Here is a 19,389-nt window from a genome sequence, read left to right on the forward strand (position 1 = left end):
TTAAATTTTGGCGAGAATCGTTACCCAATTCGTGCATAACATTATAGGCTTGGGTCATCCGTTCTCTATGATTGGTCATATACTGTTGTAACAAGTGAGAGGTAAGATCTATGTCAAAGGGATCACGTGGATCAAAATGACCCGTTATTACTTCCAACGGTTTACATTTTGTAAAGCTATGTATGCTACTATTATAGGCCAAAAGGGCATAAGGCATAAGATTTATAATAGATTCGGATTTTTGTCTTAATTTTAAAATACGAAGATGTTCTAATATGGTGGAATGAAATCGATCAACTATGCCATTTTCGTTTGGTGCGTGTGGTGCTACTCTATGATGCTGGATTTTATGAACTCTGACAAATTCTGCAATTAGCTGGTTAGTAAACTCCGTCCCGTTATCTGTGACTATAGTGATTGGTATGCCATGATGGGTGCAAAAGGTTAGTAATGCTTGTAATACTCTGATGGCGGTTCCATCTCTTAAGTAGTAAGCTTGTGCATATTTGGAAAAAGCATCTACAATGGTTAGAATTTTTCATTATGAATAGTAAGCACGTCCAAGTGAATCAACTCAAAGGGCCTACTGGCAGGCGGAACGACTTGAAACTGCTGTTTAATTGGGTTGCGATCATACTTTGCTTGGCCACATATGGTGCATTCGTTTATAAATTTAGTGATATGCTCTCTCATTTTCGGCCAGTAATATCTATGGGTCAAGGCAAGGAAACATTCGTTAATGCCCCGATGGTTAGTTTTCCTTCGTGGTACTTACTTATAATTTCCTGCTGCCTAAGATATTCCTTAACATTTTCTACTTCCTTTTGGTTAGTGTTATGTTCATAGCGGAATTTTTAAATGTTTTTTGTATGATGGGTATGATCTGATACATGGCTAAATGCGGATTGATGAGTAAACCAGTTTTAATTTTGGGATGAACGTACTCTTTAATGGCGTTAATAACGTCCTCTTCTAAGTTGAACTCAGAAAGTTGGATGGAAATTCGAGTATGAGTTTCAAATGGTTTTGTTACGATGGGCCTACCTTTAATGTCGCCAACTATATTGAAAATTAATTGTTTAGTAAATTTATTTAAAGGGTCATCTGAAATAGGTATTTCTAATATGGGGTTCTCATTGGCGGTATGCGCGGTGGCTGTTCTAGAATTGTCATCCTGCTCTGTGGCTGTGATGGTTCTAGAATCATCTAAATTGGGGGACCTTTCAGATGCATTAGCTAATATGGATAAAAGTTCTTCATTATTTAATTCAATTCGCGAAAGGGCATCGGCGTTGGTATTATGTTTACCCTGCTTATATACAACTGTGAAGTCATATTCGCTGAGTTTTAATCGCCAGCGAGTAAGTCGCGAATTAGGCTCTTTTAAATTCATAACCCACTGCAAGGGTTTATGGTCGGTAATAATTTTGAACTTTCTGCCAAATAGGTAGGGTCTAAAATATTTTGTCGCCCACACTATTGCTAAAAGTTCTTTTCTATGGTACTATAGTTACATTCACTGGAATTCAAAGTTCTAGATGCATAGGCAATTGGTTTATCCGAGCCTATTGGGCCTTGGGACAACACTGCTCCTATAGCAACGTTAGATGCATCGGTGGTTAATAAGAATTCTTTTGTGAAATCGGGGTATTGCAAAATGGGATCGTTAGTTAACAATGTTTTACAGTGTTCAAAGCAATTAATATAATTTTCATCGAGTTTAATTTTCGAACCCTTTTTTAAACATTGTGTTAATGGTTTAGTTACACGTGCAAAATTAGGAATAAACTTTCTGTAATAGCCAAGTAATCCGAGAAAACGTTTGATTTCCGTAGTTGTTTTAGGCAAAGGGTAATTTTCTATAGCTTTAATTTTATTAGGATTAGGTTTTACACCATCAGTGGAGATTACGTGTCCGAGAAATTCGGTCTCCAATTTAAGAAATTCAGATTTGTTCATTTGAATTTTGAAATTCGATTCGCGTAATTTCTTGAACACCTTTTCTAAATTTATGGTATGCTCCCTGAAGGGATGTACTGAAAACGATTATGTCGTCGAGATAAACCAAGCATACAGTATTCTGCAGATCTTTTAAAACATGGTCCATGACTCTTTGGAAAGTTGACGGAGAGTTCTTTAGACCCATGGGCATGCGTAAGAACTCATAGTGCCCATTTTCTACATTAAATGCTGTTTTATGAATATCAGCGGGGTCCATTTCGACCTAATAGAATCCGCTGGCCAAATCGAGAGTGGTAAAGTATTGACATTTTCCGAGTTTATCAAGCACATCTGTAATATTCGGTATGGGGTATTTGTCATCAATCGTTTTCTCATTAACTTTCCTAAAATCAACGACAAGACGCCATTTAATTTCTCCTGAAGCATCTGCCTTTTGGGTACTATCCAAATAGGTGAGCTCCAACCTGAGTCTGAGGGTCTTATGATATTTTGTTCAAGCATTTTTTGAATTTGATCTCTGACCTCTTGTCGGTGAATATAAGGATATCTATAGCTTTTCGTGTGTACTGGAATTTCGTCGGTTGTTCGTATTTTATGCTTGATCTTGTTTATGAACGTTAGAGGTTCACCCTCAAGATAAAAAAAGACATCAGCATAATTTTCACATTCCTCCGGATTTAGGTGATCGGTCCGTAGGCGTGATAATACCTCATTAACGCGATACGATGAAATTGGAGTACACTCGGTTTCAATATTAAACAAATCGGCTTCGACAGGACGATCCATAGAGAAGATTATATCGTTAGATGAAGGGTTAATAATTTCTACCCATCCACGACTGTTAGTTACATTAGTAAAGCAATCGGAAACAAGACAGTTGCAGATCATTTGATTTTCGATTAACACCTCACCATCTTTTGAATTAATCGGTAATTTAACTAATTTCGAGGAATGAGCTGGTATTATATCTTCGTAAAGATTAGCGTTTCTAGAGTCATACATCTGAATAGGTATCTGTGCGTTACGCGTTATTAATAATTTATTCTTTAAATCTATATTCGCATCCCAGACGTCTAGTAAATCAAAACCTAACAGTCCGTCGAAGTAATTATGAAACTTATACACATAAAGAGTTATATTACACCGCTCATTAAATTCCGGGAAGCATGGCAAAGTGATTGAATAATCATTTTTGCTGGTGGCGTGTACATTCGTCACCTCGAATGGATCGTAATTCAATGGAATATGACGGAAATATTTTCTTACACTTTCGGGACTTATAAATGATTGATTAGCCCCAGTATCAATTAAAAATTTAAGCGGCGGGTTAGATATTTCTATGTAACCTAATTGCCTTTGGATATGAAAGTTAACTTCTATTTTGGCTTTTCTAATTTTACCTCCTTCTGAAAATTTTCGTTTTTTGAATGTTCATCAGATGATTCTACCTCCTCTACTATCGGAGTTTCGGAATAACTATACTGTTCTGGGTAGCAATATTCACTATACTGATCATATCCATAGAATTGCTGATCATAGTCCGTATAACCATAATCATAATCATAGTAATCCGCGTAGTTATCAAATTCATTAAAATTCAGTTCGCGCGTTTTAAAATAATTACTGGGTGGTGGATTACCATGTTTCATCCAATCGTGTCCGGTTGGTGGTAAAACTTTGGAACGAAATGACTTACACCGCTCATCGGGCGTGGTGTGTTTCCAAAATTAAATGATCTTTGCGGTTGAGGCTTATTAGGTAATTTGAACACATTACTTTGGGGGTTGTAATTTTGTGGAGGAGCGCGCATCATCTGTTGAGTACGCGTGAGCCCACGTGGTGTTTGCGTATGGGGTTGCATGTTAGGTTTCCACCCTTGCATTGACTGATATATTTGAGGCTGACGTGATGGACCCGGCAAATTAACAATTGGTTGTCTAAAAGGTGTATTAAATGGAGTGGATTTTGGAATAAAATTATTTAACGGTAAATTATGAGTAGGGGATGGTTGCCAATCTTTTTTATTTGAACCTCCCCTCATTTCTTTGTTGGAGATATAATGTGTTAAGCTCGTCTTGCACAAATTCGAGAGCCTTCTCCATTGTTTCCGGCCTCATGCAACGTATCCTATACCCTAATGGATCTTTCAAACCTCGCAAATAAGCTTGAAGGGTGAGTTTTTGATAAAGCACCCTTTTTGCCTCTATAGTAGTGCCAATCGACTCGTGTAATGAAATATAAGTCATAATGGTGCTAAAAGATTTTGACACCTTTCATAAAATTCTTGAGGAGTACTAGACCCCTGGGTTTGTAACGACAAATCACTGTATAGAGCAGTCTCGTCACGATGGTCAGCAAAATTATTAATTAATGCACTCCTGATACCGTTCCAATTCTCAGGTATGCCGTTCGAGTTAATAAGCCTAGCTGCGGATCCAGTGATTTTATTTAAAATACCGTTTAATAAGGCTAAGTTGGTTAATTCATGCCCTGGTTCGGTTTTAAAATGTGCCAAAATTAACTGATCACACAAATTTATAAATCGTGTCAGAATATGCGGATTCCCGTCAAATTCTGGTACTAACCTAAGCGATTTGTAAATGGTATCAACGTCGGATTGAGCCATATTTTCGCCCAAATTCCTTCTCTCGTCTATACTAGCCAACCTATGAGTTACTCTACTGTTACTTAACCTACTGTTCCTTAATTCTCTCGGATGGAAAATTTTGGAAGATTACACCTAACTATATTATAAAAAAAAATATGTATATAATATATACGATATATATTATACCTATCTCTATATTATAAGGATAATGATAAGGAAGGTAAGGACTATGAAAGATTCAAAGTACTTACAACATTACTGCTTCTGGTATTTCTTGCTCGAATCGAAGTCTGGATTCCCTCGGCTGCAGCTTCCGTAGATTCTGGATACCCGATCGCACGCGCGCGGATTGCGATTTAACGTGGATATATTCGAGTATCCTACCGACTGCGCCAATTACGAAGTTCACAGCCGGAGGTCGCAAAAAAAAACAAAATTAAAATAAGAAATTTAATTTATAAATGGAAAATTACAATATAAGAAATTATTACTAATTAAAATAGGTTGATAGTTGATCGATGTTGGACCAAGAATGCGGCGCGGTTGCTACGACGGTTTCATGTGCCCTCCGATTGACGTCAATGGTGGTCACGTTCTGCTGACGGTGCAACACGTGTAGCTTCTTGTGTTTATGGGGCGATGCATGCGTAGCGCTTTCCATATATTAGCTATGCGTAACATACTTAATAATATAAATTAAATCATATACACTAGATTTGTTTCCAAGCAACAGTTGTGTTGCGCCCTCAGGTTGCGCCACACTGACGTAGCATCCTAGAAAAGACATTTGATGTGCCATGCCGCGCTCGCGTCGTACAGCCACTCGCCAGTGCGGGACAAGACAGCCCGTTTCTAAACGCCGCAAAGGGGGATAGTTCATTGTTTTGGCGCCGAAGCAAATGTTAAAATTGTAGGTACTGGTTTTGGCTAGAGAGATACAGCCTGACTATCATAATATCTTCTAGTTGGCATTACCCCGCCCTAGTGCAGGATTAGTTTTATTAAATACTGGAAAGCAGTCACCGCACTGCAACCATTATAATCAGAGTGGGCTTCAGTTGGTACCGACTGACTGGCGAGTGTACGGTAGTCCGTATCTGGAAGGATACAAATATCCTGCCACCAACAATCCTACTCCAATCTTCTTTTTCTTATGTCTTCAATTCGCCTGACAATAGTAATTTTCTTACCCATGTTCACTTATTAAATTTACCATGAGCAACATCACAATTACCCTTTTTAATAAGAGATGAATTTATGAAAATCTATTGCTGCGTTATTATAATTTCTAGAACCAGCGGTTTAAGGTTAGTGCTGTTTGAAGGTAATTTGATTATTTATAAAATAATTGTGCCTCCAAATGTGACCCTCCAAAATGCTTTGTTAGATTGTTTCGCGTTTTTCACAATAGACCACGAGTGGCGGACATGATGAAGTCAGCATGCTTCTGCAGATGTGTGAATGTGACCCATGTGTAGATGTTGCAGTCTTTGTTGTTGACGGGTGAGGTGGAGATCAACCCGCGCAGGTAGTACCGGCGTACATAGTCCTCGTATGCTGGAAACACGATGCCGCCGCCACTGTCGCCACGACACGCCGACGTGCCTATTCAGAAGACTTCCATTATCACAAAACATGTCGACAGAACATTATAAAAATTGCATCACGCATTTTTCCCTGTTCAAGGGTAAGGAAAGATGTTTACATGCCCGCATTGCTCCAACCATTTAGAAGTTAGTACTTCCCTATGTGTCATTAATGCCATTAATTAAATAGGACTTAAATACATAAAAATATCATACTTATTGCATACAAAAGAATTGAGAATCTCCTTTTTTTAAAGTCAGTTAAAAGTATTGTCAATACCCAGTGAGGAGACACAAAAACCAACAAATAATATATTCGTGGCTTGTTTCCCGCTACAAACGTCCCTAAATCACTAGCTACTATCATACTGTCCCACTGCTCGGTACGGGCCTCGTCTACTACTGAGGGGATTAGACCTTAATCCACCACACTGGCCTAGTGCGGATTGGTAGACTTCACACACCCTCAAAATTCCTATAGAGAATTTGTCAAGTATGCAGGTTTACTCACGATGTTTTTCTTCACCATTAAAGCGAGCGGTAATTCACAAAACATACACATGGTTTTTTTTAGAAAACTCAGAGGTGTCTGCTCTTGGGTTTTGAACCTGCGGACATACGTCTCGGCAGTCCATTACACATCCAACTAGGCTATCGCCGCTTACCAGTGCCATCTACCTTTTTTAAACCAGTATAAAAACCAAATATTTCCTACGGGAGCATATTACCTGGGTAAAAAGTAAAATATATATGTTAATCCAGGACATGGTCTATCCATGTGACATATTTCATCAAAATTTGTTTAGCAGTTTCTGCGTCTACTTCAAACATACACACTTTCACACTTAGGTACATCAGTAAGGTAAGATAAGAAGTAAGATTACCTATGTGAACGTACGTACCATTGTCGTATCCAGCGCAGATCTTGTCTCCGGTGATAGAGCTCTTGAACGACACTGGGCTGTCTTCTATGCATTTATCGATATTGATGTATGGGAGTCTCGCAGTGCGGAGTTTCCTCGAAGGCGTAGATTCCTCGTCAGTCAGACCCCAGCCGCCAATCTGTATTAATTTTATGCTATCGGTTTTAGGACGCTTTTTATAGTATAAGCCGACAAACGAGCAAATTGGGAACCTTATGAATTATATCGACATAAACTATCGTATTATGTAACCTACCAATTTTTTTTTAGAGTAAGAGTCTCTGCACTCTCCACCATAGTTAACCTGTGAATGGGATACTGGAATCCCCCGGCATAGCGACTGTAGAGGCCCGGAAGAGAGCGGAGGAGGGATGGGAATTTACTAGAATGGGTGCAGGGGAGAAAGGGGGGGAATGTTCGCGACGATTTATAGGCCTCAACGTGAACTAACAACCACGAGGTATACACACTTAACGTGTGACTAGAGTCGCGACAAATGTCCCCCCGTACATGGGCGTGCATTGTATGTAGCGCAAAAGAATTGCCCCGGGAGGACTTACATAATTTACCTATATCAATGTTACTTGGTGTCTCATAGATTCTTATCTATCCTTATAAGTAGACTGCCCGGGATAGAATCTCTAAGTAGGGGTTCGGGTCAATCAAGGACAGATGGTGAAACCTGCATCTTCTTCAGTCGTTGGAACATACTTAAAAATGTATTGCATTCATCCCACATTAGCATAGATATAGGCAGATCGAAGAAGGAGTAGGTACCTAGACTATTCTAGAATTGTAAAGGCGAACCTTCCCTAATTTTCCATCTTGCAACTGCTCTTCGTCGAACTTGGGATCGAAGCTAAGGCACGCAGGCTTCACGAAGAATTCGAAGTCGAACTCATCGACCGATATCACTATGGCAAGGTCGTCTTGGAAGTTCGCGACGGCCCCTTGGTACCGCGGCGGGATCTTTATTTCTTGAACCTGTGTAAGATGTAGAAAACTAAGTATTAAGAAACAGAAGAGTCGTAATATCGGCATGTGACGTCATCAGGAATAACGGTGCGCGCGTAAGAAAGAGATGGAGAGATAACCTCGTACTCACCCACTCCACTATACGCTCGCTCTTGTATATCACATCTATATATCAGATTTCATATCGGATCCATATGAAATCTCTGATTTGCGCGACTTAGGCTTCTATTGCTCTGCCTACCTTCATTATTTTATGAAAGTTTATCCCAAGATAAGTTAGGTAGTAGGTAGTTGGCAGATGCACAATTATTTTAGTACTAGAGATAAATATCTATTTATTGGGGTATCTAAAGCGGTAGTGTCAGCCCTTACTGTTTCAGGCCAGTCATTATTAACATAAAACTTCAGGGATGGAATGCTGTATAACTAGTACTGGCAAATACCGCCTTAGTGATGAAATTAACCAAATCAATACCTATATAAAACTGAACAGTTTGTTTGTTTGTTCGCGCTATTCTCAGGAACTACTTAAACGATTTTGAAATTTCTTTCACTTATAGGAAGTTACATTACTCCTTGAGTGCTATACTTTTTATATCAGGAAAATATATACAAATTTTACGAAGACAGAGCTCAGGCAAAAGCTACTTAGTACATAAAATACAATGTAAGTATCTTCACATTCAGATTCAGCTCTCCACTGGAAGGTCATACATCATACACGGTATTTACTAATGCCAGTTACGCAGTATTGTATCTAATATTCGTACGTTACTTACGTCACTCGTTTGGGCAGAACCCTCGGCCTTGTTGTACCATGAGCGTATAATCTTTCCGGCAGCCAGCGCGTAGTTCGAAGCCGACGGTACTGTCCTACTAGTAGTGAAGCAGTGTGCAGCTGAAATATGTTTTCTGGTATCGTACATTTCATTCAGGAAGGCGCGCCTCCAACACTGACTGAGTCGCGGGGTAAGAGGCTGATCCAAGCACTTTCCCCTACGCTACTCATCATAGTGTGCGTATGCAGTCATGCTGCTCACGCGACACTCACTGTTGTAAGCGATTTGCTAAGTGATGGGCCACGTCGTCATGGACTTAATAATTAATCTATAAGTAGTACCTATTGAAATCTACTTGAGGCAAAGGATGACCTCTTATACATGTTATTATCATATGTATAAGAGGTCATCCTTTGCCTCAATCTTTTCCCTTGGATCATCATAGCCTATATCTTTGTCCACTACTGGACATAGGCATCCTCTAATATGCGCCATTCTTCCCTCTCTTCCATACATATTATTAATTGTGGATTTATGTTTATTTTTATTTACTTAAAATGTTCCTGACCAGATAAGACGACGCGTTTGGAAATAAGTGATCCTCCGCATATCTGCTCGACGGGTTCCGGGTTTTTTCTGTAGATGCCGGTGTGCCATGGCAACTCGTGTGGTTTCGCTTCAAATCCCCCGGAGATGGGCTCGCGTTTCCGCCGAGAATGCATTTTAATTATGCCACAATCTGAAAATTAGATAGCAAAACTTTTCAATGTGACAGTTGCGTTTTTTCAAATAGAAGACTTTAAGTAGCGCCAATGCCCTTGAGCGTGGAGTACGTATAACTATAACGCTCACTAGATGGCGCTAGGCGTAGCTAAACGGTAGTGAACATAAATCCTTGGTTGGCGAAATATTAGGTGTGTAAATGTTACGTTTGGAAAGACTGTAGGTAGGAAACTAATGGTTAAATCAAGCCAACGAAACTTTTGAAAACATATTTCGATTTTTACTTCTAATACTTAACTATTATAATTTCTATAAAGGTGAAAGTTCATTGAAAAAATCGGGCCTAGGAGCATATATAATACTAATATTTTTAAGGGCCAATTTCAGCAAAATATAAAAAGGAACATCTATAGTTGTTCCTTTTGTGCAATTTCTTAATTTATTATTCATTTAAGTTTAATTTTTTGTTGCTTGCCTTGGAACTTGGAATAGTGACCGCAATCTTATATTTTCTTCTTTTTTTGGTCTATTAGCTATAAAATCTATATTTGGGTTTGGTTTTTGTCACAAAAGACAGATTTAATTTTACATTTGAAATATGTAGCCGTAATTTCGAATTCCGTTATTTACGGTCGATGGGCTTCAAAATTGGTAGGAGGCTATCTGCACGAGACATTGGTTACGAATAACAGCTCTAAAGTTAGAATTGAAAAAATAGATGCCGTTTTGAATTTCCTTGTTATTTAGCCAATTGGCTTACAGGTCGATATCTGGCTACAGTCCTTAAATATGATGATTTAAGATAATGATTATCTACATTTACAATATTATGGGTATGTAATTTCTGAGCAATATAAACAAACCTGGTTCGGAGCCCACTCTGGAACTGCGAAGTACTTCGTTTTCGCTGGCAAGTAAACACTGCGGGGCCTCGTTTGCGCAAGTCACCTTTGACTTCTGACCAACTATGCAATATGCTTGAAACAACAGATTTTAGTAATTAGGTAAGTAAGTACTCTACGTTACGTCATACGAGAAAAATACACGACTAATTGGAAAGATGTAACTTGTAAAGGCGTCCGTCGACTAGAGTAGTTGAAACGAGCTAAATCGAATAAGTATTTATCGTGGCGATTCGTATCAGCCCGCCACGTTTCACAACAAAGTAAATGAGAAATGTGTACTTAGCAGCTGAATTACCATTAATTCCCATGATTTGACTCTGCTTTGCGAGCCTAGTCGTCACTAGCCATTATACTTACGCAAACAGACGGGCATCTCCTTCTCCATCAATCCGTAAATGCATATAATCTTCGTATCTCCGACCAAATTGTAACCACGATCGCACGTGACGTTGAGTTGAAACGAGGCCAAAGTTGTTCCAGGCTGACCTTCAGGGTAGCTCGAGTACATGCCGTGTTCTGGGAACGGCGGTAGCTTGCACAGGCCTAAGCTGCTGATACTGAGACAATAAGAAATTTTATTAGGATTACCAACTCGTGAGTTTAATTACTCATGAGTTTTTGACTCTCATTATTGGTATCCCAAGATACAGGCATAGCCTAGTTTGGGGACCCCTGACAATAATTGAAATGCTTAAACTCAGATATGCCAATTACTGTTTATGTACTTCGTAATATTATTATTTCTGTGTTCTTTTTGTTGCAATAAAGTTAAGTTATTATTATAGTTATTATACTTAACTGCAAAAGTCCATACCCTAAATCATTGTAGCGATCTGTACGCCAGCGTATTCTACTTAAAAAATCAAATTATAATTCAAATATATGTGCAAATTACCGGGTTATAGAGTAGCCTATATGTTAATCAAGGACATGACTTATTGATATCGATGTATTCATACCGCTCAGACGTTACGCCGTTTACCTACTTCTAACAAGCATCCAAACATTTTCACAAACATAAATTAGTAAGGTTTAAGATTAGAAGATATTCCACTGCGCTCGCCACCCTGAGACGTGAGATGTTAAGTCTTATTATATCCAGTAATTACACTAGCTACAAACTCTAGAAGCATGATCTGAAATTTCGTAATTCGTAAATCTCTGCAGAATTACCGCCCGTAATTGTGTGCCGAAAATGAAACGAATACTCAAGCCCGTTTGCTCGGGGGAAGATTTTAATACTTTCTACTTACTCTGCAGGACTCTCTGTGGTTGTAGTGGTTGTGGATGCTGGAAAAATAATGGCGGTTCAACAACTTGTAATATAGTTAATGTTATTATGAGAATAACTTTCCACCAGCCTTTTCCACAAATAGAATCAAGTATCTTTTTATCAAATGTTACTAATTACGTACTGTATTTAGAGCAATTTCTAGATGGCCAATACAGTAAAATTATTAATTAATAACGTACTCTAACCTAAATTCCGACATAATACATTATTCAGAAGAAGTATTTGAACTTCGACAAGACAATGTTGAATATCATTCTAAGTGTGTGCATATTCATTTTTCAGAGCAGGTAATGGCAGTCCATAAACAGTGGCGTCTGTGCTTTTTATTGTTTTGTCTCCTGCCCCGAGCCACTCGCCACCTTTTAAACGGCCGCTGATAAGGAACTTCTAAATAGTTCCAATAAAAAATATAATTTATAAAAAAAATATAATCGTAATTTGCGTATCTTCAACAAATTATCAGCCGAAAATAACTTTTTAAAAGTTTTATTAATAGAACTACAATAGTATCTATGTAGGAAAATAAAATGTAGGCGAAACCTTAGTGTAGCAAAGAGAATACGTATCATTCCTTTAATTTCGATTGCAATTGGACCGTTATGCTAAAATGTATTAACCCACAAATTATCAAAAAAATAAGTTATTTATTTTTAACACGCAATTAATCCAAATGTGATTTTCACTGTTCAACAAACGTCAAGATCTATCTATATCTGACACAAAAAAGTTTGTAAATCAATACCATTTTTTTTATATAGATAAATTCAGTTGTAACAAATAACAATCCACAAATGTTTGAAAGTAGCTCGTACATTTTGGCATAACGCGGTACAATTTGCAGCTATTGAATCATTCATTCTCGCTTTCACCATAAGTTAAAAATAAAAATATTTTTAAAACTTACTTGTACTAACTTTCTTGGGTGGTCGTATGCTACAGTTGATTGTTTCCACGGTATTATTTTCGTTCCGGGAACATGGCGCTAATGAATAAATAGATAAATATATTAAAAAAACAGCATTGCAATCAAACATGTATATACAAGATACCTCATGAAAAGCATTGCATATACTTAAGTATCTGTATTTCAAAATTGTATCAAAAATAAGTCGCATATCTGATTGTTATCGAATGATAATTTTGCAGAAGGACATTTTAACCAGTGCAGGTAACTGAGCATTATGAGACTTAATAATATTTAATAACGAGCGAAATGCAATCCAAAGGGACTTTATTTACAATTCGCAAGACTCTTCTAATTCTTCTGACTCCCGCGAAGAGTTTACAGGACATATGAATGCATCCCTTTTAGTCGAATTTCGGCTACGACGACCAATCTTAACGGAGATCAACCAGGTACGCAGAACGTTTTAGAATGCATAAGTGTGTTCGCAATACACAAGTGCATTCTCTGTTCCTTCACTCTCGTAGTCCTGTGAGACGATAGTCCGATAAGACCGACGGCACATAACCGCTGTTTCAAATACTTATAATTTTAAAAATATGTTTTACCCAAACATCTAGGAATGGGATGCGACAGACGTCCAGACGAACAGTTGATGTTGCTGGGGCCGACGAGTTCGTAGCCCGGATAACACGACAACGTCAACTCGAACGACTCGACAGAATCTCCAGAGACGCCGGGCCCCTTGTAGTCCCATGATCCGTACCTCGGCTTTTCCGGTATAACACAGGACATAGTTCTGTTGGAATTAAATTATTTTGCAAATAAACAGCCGCCGTCATTCAGTATAGTTGAATGGCGAGACGAGTAAGGTGGTCCATGATGTAGCTATACACACTTACAAAATATCAAATAGTTTTTAAGTAGTTTTTTAAATTGTTGTTTTCTTAACAATGTTAGTCCGGTATGGAGAACGATGGTAGGTTAAAAGCCAACTACGCTTAGGCATTTCTGATTTATCTCATAATTATATTTTATTAGACACAGTGGATAAAGATTATGAACAAACGTATAGATTTAAGTATTCTAGGTTAAAAGTAATATGTATCTAGGTGAAGCATCCACAAGGCTAAGGTGGACTAAACCTTCAATAGCAATGGAGGCTCGCGCCCAGCAGGACAGTATATAATAGAGGCATGGTATTATTACCTTCTCTCGACTTCGTATTAGATTAAGTCGATACTACTTACTTATTTGTTTCCGTTTTAGAGTCATCAGTTTCATCGGGTGCTGTACCTATAAAAAAAATTAAAAAGGTAGATAGGTACTCATAAGTGTAGTAGTGGTTTAGCGGCTAATGTTAACAACTTTAAGGTGAATTAATAGGGGACCGGATTCATTTTTGTTCTTTATTATTATCAAATATTTACATTATATAAATTATAACACAGAAAGAATTATTTAAATCCGGTAAAAAATCAACAAATTATAAGTCTTTCAATTTTGGTAGAAGGGGTAAGTAACGAGAAACAGAAAAGAGGCGCAATACCCACGTGTGACGTCATCGGGAATTACGACGCGTGCGAAAGAAAGGGATGAAGCGATATTCCCACTTCGCGCCCACTTCGGCACATAGTAATATTTGAAATATGTATTACTGGCTCTTTTTTTAACCAATTTTAATGCAGTTTTCGCAGGAGGGTTTCTTTTTCGTATGATTAACCATTATATCATTATATTTTTTACATTATATAATTTTGTACATTATATAATAATGTACAAAATCAAACACAGGACGACAGTCCCCTATTAGATGCTTCATGTGTAATGACAACTGGAGCCTGAGATCTTTGTACAATCGTTTACGTTAATAGAAAGCAAAAAAAAGTATGGGAATATTCCTGGCGATAAATCTGTTGCTTCCGTCTTTGTATTGTCTACGGCCCCTGTATCTAATACGTTATCTTTCATAAATCATAATAAAATTAGGCTCACACCCGTTCAGGATGTTATTCAGGACCTCACACCTAGCGTGTCATGTCGAGCGTTAAAGTAGTGCATAATCGAATCAAAACACACAGGATCGTAATAATACAAGAAACTCAGTTTCTCTTCGAAGTGCGATATCAGATGAGACGCTGTCAAACTGAAGTCTTGAATCTTAAGATCGTCGCAATTAAATAACAGATATTAAACACATTCAATTACACCATATGACGGTTTTTACAATTCAGTTTTATATATTAAACAACGCTGACTCAGCTGAGAACAAACTCTTAAATAATAAACTAAGCTTGGTTTATTAAATAGTTCAATAAATTAAATGTAAACTTGAGATCCTACTTAAAGATCAGATTAATTTATTAATATAGTACATACACTTTCGCTGCGTTTTGCGTCGCTGATGGGCTTAAAACATTTAGTCAGTGTATCAAAATGCTTACCATTGTTTGTGCCATCCATGTATACTTCTCCTGAAGCGAAAACGCAGTAACTTATTGGAACTTTAAAGAAACTGGGCTGCAGACAGAATTCTGAAAACAATTTTTTTATGGATTTAACTATCTTGTGTGTATGTTGCGAATACTAAAACACAAAGGGCCTGTTTTACAGTTAGTAAATGCTACTCGTCGCATAAATGTATAATTCTAATGTATACTCCTAAATACGCCGTATTTAACGATAGGCCTTTTTTTTTTCATGGGGAAAATCCTTTTGGATCCCTACCTACTAATGGTAAGCAGGGTATGCCGGACTTTTAGCGGCTAAAAACCCCATGTTAGTCTCCATCTGCACCTTGGTGAAGCTCTGGGACCTCAAAATGAACACGGCAGAACTCCACCAGTGCTTTGCTGAAAGCACTGTCTCGGTGGAGGAATAAGAGCTCTTGCTAATACCCACCACTCTAGGCCTGCATCACGCAAGGCCCCCAGCGCAAGGCTTTTTTTAGGTTGTGAAAAGATGTTTCTACGTTACTAACTACGCCCATTTGCGTAAGGCAGGTAAACAAATGGTAGACTTGTATTATTCATAACAAATTTATTTTGCTATAAATAATAAGGATTAAACTCACCGCGACATTCGGGCATCTTCTCGGACCATAGACCCTGCGCGCAAGAGATGCTAGCGGAGCCAGTCAATTTGAATTCTCGGTCGCAAGCCACGTTTAGTTCAAAAGAATAGAAGGTGTTTCCCGGAGAACCTTTCACAGAACTCGTGTAAGAGCCGTACTCTGGATGCGGAGGCAACATACAGCGATTGTCGCCCCTGGAAATAGGAAAAGTAATCAAGTGTAATATCTTCCATAGTGACCCACTAACTGTCTCGTGTTTCGGGACCGGCCTTTTTATATCCGGTTTTACAGAGGCCTTCATAATTACTTCAACTGACAAGGGGCAATCTTCACTTATCAGTCGAATATCTATTACAAAGGGTCAATTTGTCGTGCCTATATGAAAAAAAAACCTGCATTTGCAAAGGCACCACACACTTCATGGAAAAATGCGCGTTACAATACTGCGGTCTACAAATGGCATCGTGTGTGACACATAACACAGCGTAAATGTTGCGCCGCATTACTGGAACGCTCATTTGCACATTTATAGAGATGTTTTCATTGAAGCCCTGGCATGCGGTGCAGACACTGGTGTTCTTTAAGTATATAAAACACAACAAATGTCACAGTCGACGCAGGTCTATTAGTATCACTGTTTTACTCATGGTATCGCTCCATGTTAAACGTTTCGATACAGAAAATCACTCAGTGCGTACCTATGTTTCCGGTTTAAACATACCTCGATTATGTTATGCTAACCTGTTCAGCCCCCCCCCCCCGGGCAATTCTTGTGCGCACGGTCTCCACACCGAATGCACACCTATACATGTGGGGACATTTGTCGTGGCCCTGGGCACACGGTAAAGTGTGTATTCCTCATTGTTGCCAAATTCACTGAGGCCTATAAAGGCTGGCGGAAATCTCTGGCCATCTCCCCTCCTCCCATCCTAAGAGGGTTCCTACTTCTTCCCCTACGCTTAGTTCTCAACTATTCCCTCCCAACTTTCCTCCAGGGCCCCGCAGTCGCTAAGCCGGGAGAAACCAGTATACCGTTCGCAGGTTTCCCTAGGTGGTGACGGCAGGGTCCTGTACTAAAAAAAAAGGGTTCAGCGGTTTCTCCCTTCACATCTTACAAGAATTAGCCAGTCACCAAGTGAACCCAATCTTAATAAGACAGCCTTGCATGATATGTTTCGTACGTATTAAGTACTAATTAAACATTGTTCAAAAAGGCATATTCAGGGAATATAGCAATATCCATTTACAACTGTTTGATATCTGGCCCAGACACCCTATAGACACACCTACTCAGAGTAAATACATAATCTCCACACAAAAGAATATAATATAAAATGTCCAGCGTTTTTGGAACTCCTGCCCGCACTCCGAAATGTACCGTAATTTCTTTTTGTTTTTCTCATGTCAATTGTAGTACCTACATTATGCCAATAGCGTATATTTAATAAACTAAAACTATATGCACTTACCCATTGTTGGTATCTTTTTCTGCATCGCTGGCTGCTATCAAGTGCGCTGTAGCAATAATTTATCATTAAATTCATGATTTATGCTCTATAGATCAAACACGGTCAATGTTCGATCCCACTCATGAGAACCTCACGTGGTGCTTTGGTGGATATTTTTTAGCATTTGCACCTAAGCGTTAAAATTGAGAAGCATTTTGTTGCTCCGTTGCAATGGACTTTGCGTTGTTTTTTTGCATTCGACCGGGGCCTCGCGTCTGTCAAGGACTCTGCTCCAGGCATCACTACATGCATAAAAGTTAGCAGAGAAATGTCTTAGTATATTAAAAACGCATTTAAGAGATAGAGAGTAGACCAAGTTCATATAAATCTAATTATTTCTATATCAAACAAATTGTTTGAAACAATAAAAGACAGCATGGCGATTGAACATATTATACAAAATCAATTTTACAGGTGTGACAAGATTTGGTATTTAATTAGTATTTTTAGGTAAGTATATAATTTCTTCATAACTTACCAACACACAAGCACAATAAATTAGACAATACACTCATTTCACTGCTTTATATGAAATAAGAACGAACACAACACGAGTAAACAGTACTAAAATATTTCCGTAACAAAGGACTCTACACACTACATGGTCATTAAATGTACGATCCACCTACCTTAGCTTCATGCCATAAAAAAACGTTGAAATTCGCAATGTCAATTTTTTCAACCAATTAGGAGATATACCATATACGAGTAACATTATTTCTGATTTACTAAACGGGTTTTAAGATGGTTCGCGCAAAATATTTGTGGTGTCAATGTCATAAGTTAAGAGGCAGTTTCATTAGATTTAAAAAATATTAAGGTTTGGTATTTGTGCCCGATATAGCGATAGGCCCACATAATTGCATGCACGAACAATAATATCGTGCACGCAATTATCTATTAGTCTATAGCGGCCTTGTATGTCAAAACCTCGTTGGCTAGACAAAGCTAAAATCCTGAAATAATCATTAATCATAGGCAATTTGTAGTGAGTATGTACCCATTATTTATATCTAAACATCTTTTTATGAATAAATATATTGTGAGGCATTTCTATTGTATTGGTATAATAAGTAGAGGTCACGGTACATTGACTTGTATAAATATTATGTAGAAAACACGGGTCAGTCTGTCGATGAAGTAGGTACGTGTTGTGTAAACGCCACATTATGCAGACGCAAATAATTAATGCGTATTGATATATGGTTATTAATTATTATTAAAATAACATATAAATTCAAAGAGTAAGGACGGTGCTATATGGTTATATTTAAGCGTGAAACGAACACACGTAGTACATACCTATTATTATAATATTGTTTATCGTATTTAACTTTGAGGTTTTTAATTTGAATAAACAAATAGAAGATCGGTATTTTATTGACGAAAAAAGGAGATTTTAAAATTCCAATTTAACAAGTTTTTGCTCTTAAAGGTGAAATAGGGCAACAAGGTCCAAAGGTAAGATTAACAAAAGGCCACATTAAAAACAGCTTAAATTCAAAATTAGACGCTACTGCTTTTTAACTTGGCGTACTATATATTAGCGGCAAGAGTAAAACCTGACACAACATATAGGTACGAATATACATGAAAGCAGTCTGCAAATCGACCTAATGACAATAGGATACCGGACTCATTTTTGTTCTTTACTATTATCAAATATTTACATAATTTAATTATAACACAGAAGGAATTATTAAAATCCGGTAAAAAATCAACAAGTTATAAGTCTTTGAATTTCGGTGGAAGGGGTAATTAACAAGAAACAGAAAAGAGACGAAATATCCACATGTGACGTCATCGGGAATTACGACGCGTGCGAAAAAAAGAGATGAAGCGATATCCCCACATCGCGCCCACTTCTGCACATTACAATATTTTAAATATCAATTACTCGCTCATTTTTTAACCAATTGTTATGCGGTTTTCGCAGGAGTGCTTCTTTTTCGTATTATTAACCATTACATATAGAATAATGTACAAAATCAAGCATAGGCCGGTCCCCTATTCTGCCCTGCTAAGCGCAAAAGCGACATGGCAAGGACACCTTATTTCGAAATAATCGAAGATTTGTAAATATAGTTTTATAGTTTTGTATGTAAAACTGAGATAGAGTTACTCCTTTAAGGTTTTTTTTAACAAGTTC

The 19,389-nt window shown here is 37.9% G+C and overlaps 1 protein-coding gene across 2 annotated transcripts; it reads right to left on the reverse strand.

Annotated features, from left to right (window-relative positions):
- Positions 1 to 5,006: 5,006 nt before the first annotated feature.
- Positions 5,007 to 18,064, reverse strand: LOC115454582 (modular serine protease-like). 2 transcript variants are annotated; one of them, XM_037443568.1, is made up of 15 exons: positions 17,870 to 18,064; positions 17,202 to 17,247; positions 15,733 to 15,926; positions 15,104 to 15,193; positions 13,910 to 13,955; positions 13,268 to 13,458; positions 12,660 to 12,737; positions 11,715 to 11,751; positions 10,819 to 11,018; positions 10,420 to 10,533; positions 9,402 to 9,572; positions 8,834 to 8,952; positions 7,887 to 8,063; positions 7,059 to 7,218; positions 5,007 to 6,175 (listed from the first exon to the last, which is right to left on the reverse strand). In XM_037443568.1, the coding sequence occupies exons 3-15, from the start codon at positions 15,908 to 15,910 to the stop codon at positions 5,973 to 5,975; spliced, it is 1,764 nt and encodes a 587-aa protein (XP_037299465.1). In that variant the 5' UTR covers positions 15,911 to 15,926; positions 17,202 to 17,247; positions 17,870 to 18,064; the 3' UTR covers positions 5,007 to 5,972. The 2 variants fall into 2 exon arrangements, with proteins under 2 accessions (XP_037299465.1, XP_037299464.1); XM_037443567.1 differs by lacking the exon at positions 17,870 to 18,064 and adding an exon at positions 17,719 to 17,857.
- Positions 18,065 to 19,389: the final 1,325 nt, after the last annotated feature.

The sequence above is a fragment of the Manduca sexta genome, chromosome 26 (assembly GCF_014839805.1).
Source record: "Manduca sexta isolate Smith_Timp_Sample1 chromosome 26, JHU_Msex_v1.0, whole genome shotgun sequence".
NCBI lineage: Eukaryota > Metazoa > Arthropoda > Insecta > Lepidoptera > Sphingidae > Manduca > Manduca sexta.